The sequence below is a fragment of the Lutjanus erythropterus genome, chromosome 9, assembly GCF_056507025.1.
Source record: "Lutjanus erythropterus isolate fLutEry1 chromosome 9, fLutEry1.hap2, whole genome shotgun sequence".
Classification (NCBI taxonomy): Eukaryota; Metazoa; Chordata; class Actinopteri; order Lutjaniformes; family Lutjanidae; genus Lutjanus; species Lutjanus erythropterus.
Window position 1 is genome coordinate 23,998,988 of NC_139325.1, and position 14,538 is coordinate 24,013,525.

Here is a 14,538-nt window from a genome sequence, read left to right on the forward strand (position 1 = left end):
GAAAATAAGACCCATAAAAATAATACTAACAGTTCTAGTTCCAGTCATCACACACTGTGAGCGTGTGCAGAAGGATATTTCATGATATAGACGATGGACACTGGTTTTAGACTCAAGAATAAATCTTGTGTGTGCGCAGGTTTGGTCGATCCTGCTGTTGTCATTTTCCTGGCCTCCGCACAAATTCGTCTACAGGAGTCACACTGAGTCGTGGTAGTGGACAGTAATGGTGGATTTAAGTTTCCATTTCCTCGTCAGTAAAAACGAATCCACGCTGGATTTTCTCTAAAGACGTTTTATTTGATTTTTGCTTAGTTTTATGGACTGGCTGCACAGCTAAGTTGTAGGTTTAGATCGGTGACACTCAGCCTGGCAGTTAGATGAAAACAAGATTATTAAAAATCTCCAAATGTTACCAGTATTTTTTTTTAACAGCTTAACAAATAAATCCTCGTTGTTAAGAGAGAGGAAGAGTGTGCACATAATGAAAGTGAGGGATGAGGAAACCGTAGAGTTGCAGAGGAGGTGAATTCCTCCACCGTCGACAAAAGAGTGGGAGGTGAGAACAAAAAACAATGAAAGCGATAAGAGGCCATTGTTGGAAGGATAACATGTTAACATCTGTAGCGTTAAAAGGCTCAAAAAGTGAAAAGAAGGCAATCTTTTCAGAGATAAAGTACTTCTGAGTGTTTTTGTGGTTTTGTGTTTTGGAAAGACTAACAGTCACATAAATGACACACCTAAAGACAAACAGTGATATCAGTTGTTTGACTTTAAGCTATACTGATCCCTAATTAACATGAATAAACTTACAATGACAGTAATCATGTTTTATGATAATGGCTGAACACACGCTTGTCTTGTGTGCTAACATTATTATTTTGTAGGCAAGACAAAATGTGTTTGTGGTATCTGCCTGTGGGCTGTTTTAACATTAGTTACACTGTGTTGCAAGATTCAGCTACTTATGCAGACATGTCCTCAGTGAGCAGAAACAAAAAACAGAAACAAGGTGACAAGGAAGGAGAGAGGGGGATCTGAGCAGTGTATGTGTGTGTGGCTGTGCATATCATGATGTGTCAGTATTAAGTGACTCACAGACAGACAGAAAATTGATGGGAATCACTGCAACTTCTTTGCAATCTTATTATTTTCCGAGCACGTCTGTGTTCTAAGGAATATGCCTAAAATAACAGTCTCGAACCACCAACAACCCATGATGCTTCTTTTTTTCTCTCTCTCTCTCCCCTGCGCCGGAAATTTAATGTGCGTTGTTGTGTGCTCCTCCTAAAACCCCTTTGTGTCTCATTTTACTGCACTGCTTCACTCAAGATTTCTGTCTTTGTGTTTCAGTGACTTTTTGCTTGTTGATGGCACTTCAGAAATCGGGCCAAACCTGATATATTGTGTATTTATCAATGTAATAATTATCAGCAACAAGCCTGTTTTGCTGTGGATGCATTAAAATCATGGTTGCTTTTGTTGGTGATCATTATATATGACATTCAGGCCTATTATTGTGTTGACTTACAATGAGACAAACACACAAGCAGGGTCAAGGGATGCGTTTACATTCAGGTGGTGAGTTTACGGTGGGATTTTTTTTTCCAATTATGGCGTTTTTTCATTTCACATCTGTGTCTGATGTTGGGCTACATCCAATACATCTTTTAATTAAAGATTAAGGACGAAACATGTACTGTTTTCATGATAAACTACAATAAAATTCCCAACAATTAGTATTGCTGTTTGAAAAAGTGAAAGTTTTTTTTTTTGTTTTGTTTTTTTTTAAGCATTTTGAAAAACTCCAGCATCAACCAAAGTCAGTAACTGTCTCCTAGATGCAGGTGTAACATGTAACGTGGGTTGGTTTTGTGTCTCCGATATCATTCCGAATACAATAACATATAAGACATGACATACTTAGAATAGAATAGAATAGAATAGAATAGAATAGAATATTATAATGTATTATAATAACTATAATGACAATATTATGAATTTGATACAGGTCATGTTACGCTTGCATATTCCACATAATTTGTATTATTAAGGTTTTAGGATCATCCTCCTGATATGTATAGAGCAAATTCAGAATATGGGGGTTTTTACTGCAGTTTGCAACACATGGCCAACTGCCTGTTTACGGTCAGCTCTGTGTGTTGTTAACAAACCAACTCACCAACAGTTTGAATGATGCACACGCAACAGGAAGGCCCACATATCCAGTCGGAAGAAGAAACACACCTACTTTTAACCATTCTGAAAGACTTGGATATCAACAGGTTTTTGGATATGCATGAATATGCAACACTGAGCTTTATCTTTGATTTTTTTGAAAGAATGAAAGAGGCTGTATGGCGCATTGTCGAGCAAGTCAAACTTAGAGAAATTATCATTTTGACATTAAGACGCAAAATGGCTTCCATAATTGGAGTATGTCTGCATGTGAATGGGAATATTAGTGGGATATACATTCTCATTAGCCATATAAGCACCTTAATAGGAATATTGTCTTTTGGGAATAAAGGCAAAAATTGGAATATTTTGTGCATGAAAATATAGTCGATGAAAAAAAATGGCATCGTAGATAGGTTTTCAACATAAAACTTGGCAAAATGATTTCAGTGTGTGTATCTGATTTGAACATTTTCACCACACTTAAACAATACCATGATAATACTGGTAAGTGCGATGATTTTGTTCAAAATAGTCACACTGTGAAACCTACAGATTATTCTTACATGTAAACATTTGTCCAAAAGATATTCAGTTTGAAATCATGAAACACTTTTGAAAATGGTTTGACTGATGTGTGTGTGTGTGTGTGTGTGTGTCTGTATGTGTGTGCAAAGGGCAAACCAAACATGTGCCCCTTACCTTCGTCACTCGTCAGCGGCTAAAAATGCAGTCTTTGTCGCCTCAAGTTGAAGAGATAACTCTTATGAAAATGCTTTGCTTTTTACAAAATATCTGTTGTAGAGGCTTTGGTTTTGCTTCATGCCGACGAATCAGTGGCATTAACATGCGTAGGTTTCAAAGGAAGAACTTTCTGCACCAGTTTGTCTTTGTGGTACGACGTAATATGGTTTAACTCTCATATTGCACCTACCTGAATGTTTGTTTTTGAGTGCAATATGACTCATAATGCCAATATGATCTCTTACATGGCTGTTAAATTTTGACAGCGGTATTTCTGAGTAGTTTTGGTTGAATGAGCTGGTTTCCTTCCTGCCAAACCAGTTCAATTAATATGTGAGGTCTAAAGTATTAAAGTTATTTGTTCTACTTCATCCACAGTCCTGCCATGACCTCAGATACGCTGCACCTCATCTACCTGTCAACCTCTTCTAGAGGTCGACGAGGAGACCGTGTTTATCGGAAAGTGTTCGGAAAATGGGCCGTTGGTTTTTGGAGACAGGGGGCGCGTGGGCGATCGGGGGGGGGAGGGGTATCTCTGAATCTTGCCTTCGTCACTTTGCACCCTCTTTTGATACAACAGGAAGGGGAGTAAGTGACAGAATGTGCGAACGAGGTCGAGATCCTCAAGGATGAACGCTTAACCCCGACTTCTGACAACCAGACCTTTAAGTTACACATCTGAGGGTAGAAGGAAACGGAGAGAGAAAAAAAAGTGGTTTTCAAAGGCAGAGTAAAGGAAAGGTGAGGAGGGAGAAGAGTTGTAAAGAGCAAAAAGATGGATGCCATGAGACACACGCTGCCTCGTCTCCAACTGACTATGCCCATGCCCATGAAGATGGGGAAGGTAGGGTTAACATTCAGAGATGTTTTTCTACTTTCTACTAGCACATCCTGGGATGAGAAAATTAACATTTGGGAGTTTTCATATCGATTGGAGTAATGGTAAGGATAAAAAAGTGCTGGAAAGCTCTTGAAAAGTATTTACTGATTTGGCTGTACTTTTAATATCTTTCGCTGAAAGGGTGGAGTACATTCATATGTGTTTTAAATAGTCTGCTGGCATCAAGACTGTCACATAACAGGTTAAATATAACAATAGTGGGTGGGGGGAGCCGCAGATTGGCACGCAATGTGTGTATGTGTGCATTGGTATCGTGTGTGTGTGTGTGCGCACTTGTGCCTGTGTGTTTAATAGGGTGTGTTTTGGAGCAGGTTAGTCAGGTGGATGTAGTGTCGTTGTGCAGAGCCCTCTGGGCACGGTGTGAACACTGTTATTGGATGGCCAGGGGGCTGCCAGTTGCTATGGGAGGGAGATGAAGGGCAGGGAGGGGGAATCTGGAGGGTGAGTTGTTTGTGGAAAATCTGGTCTGCTCAGGTGTGTGAGAGATATTGTTCAGCAGGTATAGTGTGGACAGGGTGAGGTGCGAGCTCAGGGAGCCAAAGAAGGGAGTTGTTGGGTCTTATTACCGCCGGGCCTCGTTGTGTCTCACAAAGAGAAATAAAGAAAGTTGTTGACCTTATTTGACTCACATTATGACATTAGACCAGAGGTGCGAAGTACTGAAGTACAAATACTTTGTTACTGTACTTAAGTAGAGTTCAAAACAGACTTGTTACTTGAGTTGTAATGCAAAGATCATTTTTGTTTTGTGTCACTGTATGCCGCCTTCCCAATGTCAAAGCTGGTTTGAACCAAAATGGATAGGAAATAACTCATGGAAAAGTAACTAACGTTTTGAAATAGCTTCTTTTGTCCCACCAACAGTCCAAAACCCAAAGACTCTGCATTTACTGTCATAAATGACAAAGAAAAGCATTAAATCCTTACATTTAAGAAGCTGGAACCAGCAAATGTTTGACTTTTTTAATTTGAAAAATGACTAAAACGATTAATCGATTATCAAAATAGCTTTCAGTCAGCAGCTCTAGTAAAGACAACTCCTGGGTGTATCCATCTGTGTGTATGTACACATACACATATATGTGAGTATGTATGTACGTATGTATGTATGTATGTATGTATGTATGTATGTATGTATGTATGTATGTCACGCGTCACCAACATAAGTTGACAATGACAGAAAAAGATGAAACACTCAGGGGCAGACTTGATGGTGGCGAAAAGGTGAGATTGAGTTAGCTTTGCACAGTAATGTCCTTCGGAGGGCTACTTTTATACTTTGGGTACATCTCAAGGCCTGTACTTTTTCACTTTTTCTTGAGTAAAGTAGTTGAATCGGAACTTCTACTTTTAGCTACTACAAGGAAATTTAACATTGTGCTGATTTTGGCCCCTGTGGAAAAAAGCGGTAGTGTTTGGACCGTAAAAAATTCTGCTTGCTTCTTTTTAACTGACTAATAAAGCAGAATCTAACCCAGTGGCAGACATTTAGAATAACTATATAGTAATAACCAGTGTTCTCATGAATTATTTTGTTTTCTTATGTAGGTCATGTAGAGCGGTGGTTTACAAATAAGGGTCCAAGAGGGGTCCGAGGACACCTTGCCGTCTGCGGTACTCTGCCATGGGGTCTGTGACGAATTTGTAGATTAATTCATTTAAATTATCATGACAAAAATAATCAGAACAGGTTTATGCATTTAATTTCATGTATGCACTAAGAGTGAAGAGCGTATTCTGTGTTGACGTTAGAAAAACATTGATACACTTGAGTATTGCAAAATATTGTTTCGCGATACTGAATCTATTCTCAAAAATACTGTATCATGATATTTATTTTGTGTTGTTTAATTGCCCAACCACTAGATAATAGTGTTGTTATCTCTCTTCACAGTTCTGATTGCATAATAAATAACCTTTTAACTTGACTTTAATGCATATGGTGTTGTGTTCTCTATGCTTTGACAGTTTTCCTAAATTTACTTTTAAAAATAAATAGCAATATAGCACCTTGCTTACAATATCGCAAAAAAAAAGTCAACATATTGAATTGTAACGCCTGTATCGTGATACAGTGTGTGTATCACCGGTATTGGCAATACACAGTCCTGCTTGACCTGGTTCAAATATTTTTAATACATTTCTACTATATTTCCAATACGCTTTTCTCGTGTTGCTCTTTCACATAACCAAGTTGAAGTTTTTCCAAGGGACATACATGACGGGGTCTCCAGGATCTTGTAAGGGGTCCTCAGCTGAGAAAAATTTGAGAACTTCTGATAGAGGCATCAATATTAAATTGAATGTTAAATACTACTTGTAGTAGAAGTTGCTGTTAAAGATCTTTATTGGGTCAAAACGAGACTAAGAGACGACTGAAATTAAGGAAATCTAGTAACTGACTGCACTGTCTGTGTTGCAAATCAAGTTTTTAGTGACGTACTTTTATTCAAGCCCTCATAAAGGTTGTAATTCTTTTGCAGTTTTTTCCTTCCTCATTCTTTCTCTGGTACTCCCCCCCCCCCCCCACCCCGTTCACCCACTCTGGCCTGTCACTTCCTCTCTCGTTGCCTGTGTCTCTTTCTTCTCTCTCCTCCATTAGTCCCTCTCTTTCTTCTCCAGGTATTTTAATCAAAGGGCTAATGCTATAAAGGGTTCACACGGGAATTAACCTACTGCCTACTGTTACAGCGCCTACAGTACATGTTGCATAATCCTGCATCCATCCATTCAGGTCACTCTTATCGACCATTTGGTTTTATATCTCTCTCTCTGTCTCTCTCGCCTCTGACGATTATGTCTTCTTCTCCTTGCTGGTATATTTTGCCTCTCCTGTTGGCTCTGTCATCTCCATCACATTCGTCCTCTGATGCCCCCCCGTCTCACTGGCCAAAAACGCTGCCTCCTGATTTAGTAATCTGGACAGGGGGGGTGGGGAGGGCAGGATAAGGGGGAGAGTTGTTGCTAAGCCTGGTTTAAATTGTCCCTCACGTGAAAGAAGCTCCCTGTGTCAGTCACGCCATGGAAGATTTACTTTTAGGTCCTTCTAGGTATATTCATGGATTTCTGAAATACTAACATTCAATAGTGTCAAAAGTACTAAAGCTATAAAATAAAAGAGACTATCTAAGTGCTCATTCAAGACCTCAGTTCAGTTTAGTCTTTATTTTCCTGCCTGAAATTTGGCTTGCAGCAAACCCAGACTGTAAAAACAAAAGTTGAAAAGTATCAACATTTCAGGCAGCTTAGTTCAATAGATTCATAGAAGTTTTAAGCCGAACTCAACTGTTAAAATTTACCAAATAATCTTTTGTTGAGATAATTTACTTTTCTCCTTTAGATAAACTTGAATCTTTGAGTTTTAGAAACCTGCATTTAAAAAAATTAAGTAAACTTAGTAAACTATTTAATTTTCAAGCATCCAAATCACATTCATGGCTCACTGTGAACAATTTTTGAATTTATTTTTTCAAGTTTATCTAAGGAAGAAAAGTAAATTATCTAAACAAAAGATTGTATTTTATGTTTTGTCATTTTTTTTCACAGTGCAATGTTCAGTGACTTGATCTGTATAGGCACTGTGTGCAGGGTGCTATTGCGTGGTATTGCGTGGTTTTATATGTACAGTTTTGCATCAAAGTTTAAAATTCTGGTATTGTGACAATTCTATTAGAAACTGCTAAAAATCATAGGAAAACAATCATTTCATTCATTATTCATATTAAAGGCAGATTGTTACTTGTACAAAACTGTTCCTCCGCTTACTGATCTTCCTCCTCTTTCATGCAGGTGGCGATGTCTCCAGGAGAGGACGGTCTGATTGGGATCCCCTTCCCGGAGCACAGCAATGAGCTTCTATCCCATCTGAATGACCAGAGGAGGGCAGGGCTCCTGTGTGACCTCACTCTGACGTCCCGCGGGGCACGCTACCCGACTCACCGCTCTGTCATGGCTGCTGTCAGCCTCTACTTCCGCCAGCTGTTCGGGGCAGAGGAGGGTGGCGGTGAGGGAGGAGGAGGAGGTTTCAGCGTGTGCCAGCTGGACTGCGTGGCACCTGATGCCCTGGACGCCCTGCTGGAGTTCGCATACACAGCCACCCTGACCATCCCCAGCTCTGGGATGAGAGATGTGCTGCGTGGGGCTCAGCTTCTAGGCATCAAGTGTGTAGCTGATGCGTGCAGAGACATCCTGGGAGAGACGGCGGAGGCAGAGGGGGAGACAGCAGAGGAGCAGAGAGCCCAACACACAGCTGCTGAGAGGATGGCGCAGGAGGAGAGCCATATAATGAAAGGGTCCCGAAGAAAAACGGACAAAAAGAAGGTGAAAAAAGTTGGGTCACATCACATCAACTCCTCTGCACTGAACCCCCAGCCTGCTTCTCCCGTCTCACACCCGTCACCTGCATCCGACAGCTTCCGCTCCCTGCCATCCACCCAGCCACCCAGCCCAGAACAGGAGGAGCTCCACCAAAAATCAGGGCAGAATGGAGACCCCAGGGTGATCGCAGAGCCAGGGAGAGGGGCCACACTAAACGGAGGGCTCCTTCACTGGCTGCATGAGCGGCCCCGTATAGCCCACCAGCCTCCGGTCCCGCCTTTGAACGACAAGCTCTCAGAGGATGACGACGTGGAGGGTTTTGGTGACGAGGGCATGCTGATGGGAAGCACCTCCATACCTACCTCTGTAGCTGATCGAGGAGCGGCGGCATCAGCAGCGGGAGGAGGGAGGAAGAGGAAGTCTCAGACCCCCCAGCAGTGCCCCGTTTGTCAGAAGATCATCCATGGAGCAGGAAAACTACCCCGACACATGAGAACACATACTGGAGAGAAGCCCTTCCAGTGCTCTGCCTGTGGAGTCCGTTTCACCCGGTACACAAACTTTCATTACTGCTTCCATTTATCATGAGTTTACGTTAAAAATCTAAGACTTTTTCTGTGCACATGAAATGTATATTTCTCTTCAATTTTGTTCACAAATTTGTCAAAATCTTTGTGGATGAACATTTCTCCTTTATGAAGATAATCCATCCATCTGACAGGTGTGGTGTATAGAGATGCTGATTAAACAGTATGATTATGGCATACCTGTGCACTTGTCACAATAAAAGACCACTCCAAAATGCACGGCAACTCTTAAATACATAGGGCTACAGATACCATTTTTTTTTCCAGGATGGCAAAGTTAGGACCTGCCCTACTCTGCTTCTGATTGGCATTACAAATACTAACAAACAGTACTATTTGCATTTTGGAATATAAAATAGTAAACTTCTCAGTCCATCAGCAGCACATGTGAAAAGCTGAAGGATACCAGTTACATTACACAAACTACACAAGCCTTTCAGCCTCATGTAATCATGTAATCTCTGAAAAAGAGGAATCAGTACATCTCTAGTAAGAATATCAGGGTAGGCCATAGATAGATTCAACTTAGGAATCACGGGAGCAAAAAGCGTTTTTTTATTTTTATTGTTGTTTGATCAAATGTGGCCTGATTGTCTTTTAATCATGTTTTGCTCTTGTTGCTCTTCCTCGTCTTTCTCTTCTTTAGGAATGATAAGTTGAAGATCCACATGAGGAAACACACAGGCGAGCGTCCCTACCCCTGCCCACACTGTCCTGCCCGCTTCCTTCACTCATACGACCTCAAAAACCACCTGTCCCTCCACAGTGGGGCGAGGCCTTTCGAGTGTCCGCTCTGCCACAAGGCCTTCGCCCGAGAGGACCACCTCCAGCGTCATCGCAAGGGACACAGCTGCCTGGAGCTGCGCACACGCCGGCCCAGACGAGGGCCTGAGCACGGCGAGGATGGGAGAGGAGACGGAGGCATGAGGGAGCAGCCCAACCCTCTGGAAGCTCTGTCTTTACAGGCCCACTCCTCGGCATTCCTCCCTCATGCCAGGCTGGATGGCGGGGGTGGGGCTGGCCCTCCGCTGATGTTTCCAGGCGATATTGAGAGGGAGCGCTCTCTCACCCTGCAGGCTTTGGCTCAGCTCGGGCCTCGCAGGCTGGCCGGCTACCCGGAGCTCTTTCTGCGAGGTCTGGAGCTGCAAGGGGGCCGAGAGCCGGAGGGGGAAGATCCAGGAGGAACGCACTCACCGGTTTCCCAGCGTGACCGATGGGTAGACGACGTGGAAGAGGAAATTGGAGAAGAGGAGGCGGAGGAAGAGGAATAGTGAAGAGTGTATGCGTGTGTGCGTGTGCGTGTGTCTGTGTGGTAAAGCATCCACAGTAAAAAAAAATCTCACTCAGGTGGCTGGACTAATGACCTGCTGCTCCCATATAGAGAGCGCTTACTAAATGATAAAAAAGAAAAAAATGGAAAACGGGTTTTCTGAGATATTTTAAATATTTGTCTTCTGGCTCTTGGCATTTGATTTCATTTGTCTTTTAACTTTTATTTTTCGTTTGCTGTTTATTTTTATGTATTTCAGGTTTGGTTTGATTTTTCTAGCTGGACATGTGTGTTGAGTGTGTGGTTACCGGGATGCTTTTCACTATGCAAACTAAAATCCAGAGCTGCAACTTATAGGGATATTTTGAAGATGTATATTTTAGTTACAATATAAATGTATTGATTCAGGTGCAATTCAGAAGTCATATCACCTAGATCACAAAGAATGAGTTTGTGTGGCCACTGTCCTCTGGTGGTTATCAGTGGAAATGCAGTCTAATTGTTCTGTACATTGTAAGCAATAATGTTCTTTGTGTCTTTCCTTGTTTGTGGTAGGATCGTTGCTTTGATTTGGTGCTTAAACCAAAGATTTTTAGTTGAACTGTTCTTAAATTTTAAGTTAAGAGGAGAGGAGAGAGGTGGTGAATTGTAGCCAATGTTGGGGTTGAAGACACGATTCCTCCCAACCGTTTTGATAGCCATGAGAAAGAATCTGCTTCCATATTTGAGTGTTTCAGAGCCAAAGAGCTCTGTGTTAAATGCCTGACCAAAAGAGACAAAGTCTGGGTCAATGAGTTGATGTTGATTATGTTGAAGACAATTCCTTTTTTTTCCCAAAGGCTGTGGATTTCAGTCTTCCAATGCACTCGTTTGGGTTTCTTATTTGAGAAAAAACAAATTGAAAAGGGGCAAGTTGAGGGGACGAATGAAACAGATTGCCCCCTTTTTCTGTACTTATTTATTTATTGTTATTTATTTTGAATCTTCTGCTGAAACTCTTTTGTGAGACCAAATCTAAAGTGGGGCACAAATCACATCCACTTCTTCTCGTCTAAGTCTTACAAGAAGCTGCATTGCGCTTTTTCGCTCAACATCTCCATATACCTAAAGCTGGGCATACATTGTATGATTTTAGCCTGTTTTTGAGCCGTATGTTTCAATTTATGGTTGAGCCAGATTTAGCTTTGTTGGTCGCTGTTTGCCTGTAGCATTCAGCGGGGGGGTGAGGACCAATCCTGAACGGCCATGGGATGGTTGGATGAATTTCTGACATATCAGAAGTTTTGGTGTGATGTTTCAGGCTTTTGCACAGTTGAAGCAGAACTACAAGTTGATTCCCTGAGGTCAGTGCCTTTTTTTATCACTGCACCTGTGTGAAGTGGCAAAAAGAGAGTCTAAAATTGTCATGGCAACACAGCGCGTCATGCAGATGAAAAATAAGGACAATAAAATGTATTTAGCTTACCTCCAGCTGTCTCTGCAAAATGGACAAGCCATACTGTCAATGCCCCTCTTTTTTAGCACACAAAATGTCACAGACAACCAAGGCAGCATGTTTCTGCTTTGTTAGCAAACAAACTTCTATCTGTGTTGGAGCTTTCAAACGAATCTTTATTGACAATTGTCAATAGCCAGAACAGTCCACAGAAGCCAATGAGCCATTTTATATTCAAGTAAACAGTGTAAACTCAGTAGGGCTAAACCATAAGTATTCTCCACCTGCTCAGGACAAGTAAAATGCCATGTCGGGCTATGAAATTTAGCAACTCACTTGCCCAAACAGGCAAATGGAAAAGAAAAGGAACTGAACAATTAGACTAATCAAAATAGTTGGGTTTTTTTTTTGTTTTTTTTTTTGCAAACAAAAATTGCAGAAAATGCTGTCTTCAGCCTCTTACGTGTGGAGATTTTCTGCATTTCCCAACTTACTATTATATTAAACAGAAAATCTTTGGTTTTGGACTGACAAAACCAGATATTTAAAGACATCACCTTGGACTTTGAAAAACTGAGATGGACATGCTGTTAAAGTCCTAGAACAAACATGAAGAATAACTTTGACAATTGGACAAAACAGTGTGAGCACATAAATCATTGACTCTTGCTTTACAGTGCAGACTGTTTTCTTGTACAGTAGAAGTTGGAAATGAACAACTAAAATCGCACACTGAATGCCCAGCTTAAACGCCTTTTTACGGGCTGCGTCATGTCTTCTTTTGGCGATTCTTCCTCAAATGCATTCTTTGCACATTTTTAACCCCGTCAGGTACTGCAATAACACAGGCACATTCCATCCTTCGGGGTTGACAGAAGGGAACAGAGCAAAGAAGAAGTCAAGGGGTTTAAAACCTTTGTAACTGTAACACAAAATGCTGTTTGACATTTCCATCATGCTTCTCTGTTGATAATTCAACATGTATAGTACTGTATAACATGTTAATGCATGGCAGTTCTTATAGATCGGCCACCGCTCTGTGTCTGAAGGGGCCATTATCTTCTATCTTCGACCAAAAACCTCTCTAGCTTCATCATGCTTTCCCCGGACCAGTGCATTAAGGCCTTCTGCAGGGTGCAATGCAATCATTAATGGCTTTAAGTGACAGCAGTTGTCTTTTTATTTCCAATTCTCCTGAAACCCATGTAGTCAGAACCTGGTGTAGCAGTCGCGCTGGTCTGGCCTTGTGTGCACTATCCACTCCTTGTTGTGTAGTAAATCATTTTTTATTTCCACTTTATTTGCACTATGATATTTGAGAGCTTCAAGCCTTTTTGTCTGACCTTTAATATCTAGTCCATTAACTCACTTGGTACGATTTAAGATTGTGATTGAGATTGACTATACTTCTTTAAAATCCATTGAATACTCTTCCTCCTGCATAATGTACAGAATTATAGTCAATATAATATATATGTATATATATATATATATATATATATATATATATATATATATATATATATACATATATGTATATATACATATATGTATATATATATTGGGATGAAGTTGCCTTAGATTTTTTTGTGCTGCAACTATTCTCAGGAAACCTTGAGCAATGCACTAAGTGATTATACAAAATATAAAAATGGGAAGAAATCGTTTGGTGCTGTAGGCTGACCAACACTCTTCATGTAAGTGTAAGGCCAGTAGTTTAAAAATAAGAGATTTTTGTTGGGATGTTTGAAAACCAAATGAATTAAACCTATCATGAGATAAAAACTGGTAGATAATAGTGGTGAAAGTGAACTGCTGGCCTTACTGGAACCAGTCCTACTGGAATGGCAGTATGACGGTTGCTCCTGTTAATGAAGGGTGTTGGTGTTCCCAGTCAGAGCTTTGTGAATGAATGAGGGTTATCTGATGCCAGCTGTGAAGTGTGTGTTTCTATGTGAGCTGTTTGTTTTCTTGGCTTCGGTGAAGGGACATGGGGTCCAGTCTGAATAGAGACCCCGCTATCAGGGATACATTTTTGTCTTTCAGTTTTTAGTGGAACCTTCTCAGAGATATGAATTCATTTTCCCATCATTTGTTTCAGTTAATGTAAGGACAATAAATAAAGATCTCTAAGCTTGCTGTTTCCTCTCTGTGTTATTGATTTACATTACACAAACAACTCTATACCAACTTTAGCAACCAGAATCTAATCAATACTGGATTTTTGGGGCTGATATCTATATTTGAGAATTTTAAAAATCCAGGAAGGATATATATAAGGGATAAGGTAGAGTGAGTCAGTCGTTATTATGAAATAAACCTCGACAGGTTGATGAAGGATCCTGATGTGAAGTGGGGACGGCCTTGAATCACCTTGAAGTGGTTTAAAATTAACACAAAATATTCATTCAGAATAACTTTTATTCTTTTTCTCCTGCAGAGTCAATGATCTGAACTGCGCCCATAGCAACAGTCTGCTCTTCATAGCAATGGTCTGCTATTCATAATATATGTTATAATACAGTAATTTAATCAGAATCAAGTATTAAACGAAGCTATGTAATAATGATACCATTTTGAAAACATAAACTATAAGATAAACACAACGTTACAATAAGTAACCCCTTAATTTGGTCATTAAAGAGTTGTGATTAAGAAATGTACTGAGTGGGACATTTCACAGCTGAAACTAACCTGTGCTCTCTGGTGGACGAACTATGTAATACTTTTAACATGCATGTGGCATTACTTTACTTAAGTATTTCCAAATCACATACTTTCTACTGCACTACATTTATCTTTGTACTATCTACACTAGATTTATCTCTGTTTATTTGACAGGTTTAGTCTCTAGTTACTTTTAAGATTAAGAACTAAACTAAACCAGTGTTTTCTAACCTGTTTTGACATCTTACAAAAGGCAGCGTAGTCAGGGTCACATTTCAGATGTGCGATTTGTTCACAGCTGCACCAAACAGAGATTTTTCCAAATTTCAACATAACAGATTTGTGTGCCATAACTGTTTTTTTCTTATTCTTTTCCCATTATTCATATCACAAATCCTCAGATTTATCTTTTGTCCCTGTATATGAAACTGTACATAAA

At 40.4% G+C, this 14,538-nt stretch overlaps 1 protein-coding gene across 1 annotated transcript in view; it reads left to right on the plus strand.

The window, feature by feature from the left end:
- zbtb7b (zinc finger and BTB domain containing 7B) overlaps nucleotides 1-11,790 on the plus strand; it is a 35,026-nt gene extending 23,236 nt beyond the window's left edge. Inside the window, exons 3-4 of the mRNA XM_084726749.1 lie at nucleotides 7,613-8,691; nucleotides 9,374-11,790. Coding sequence (XP_084582875.1) covers nucleotides 7,619-8,691; nucleotides 9,374-9,998 — 1,698 coding nt within the window. The 5' untranslated portion in view covers nucleotides 7,613-7,618 and the 3' untranslated portion in view covers nucleotides 9,999-11,790. The remainder of the gene's footprint in view (nucleotides 1-7,612; nucleotides 8,692-9,373) is intronic.
- The last annotated feature ends 2,748 nt before the right edge of the window (nucleotides 11,791-14,538 follow it).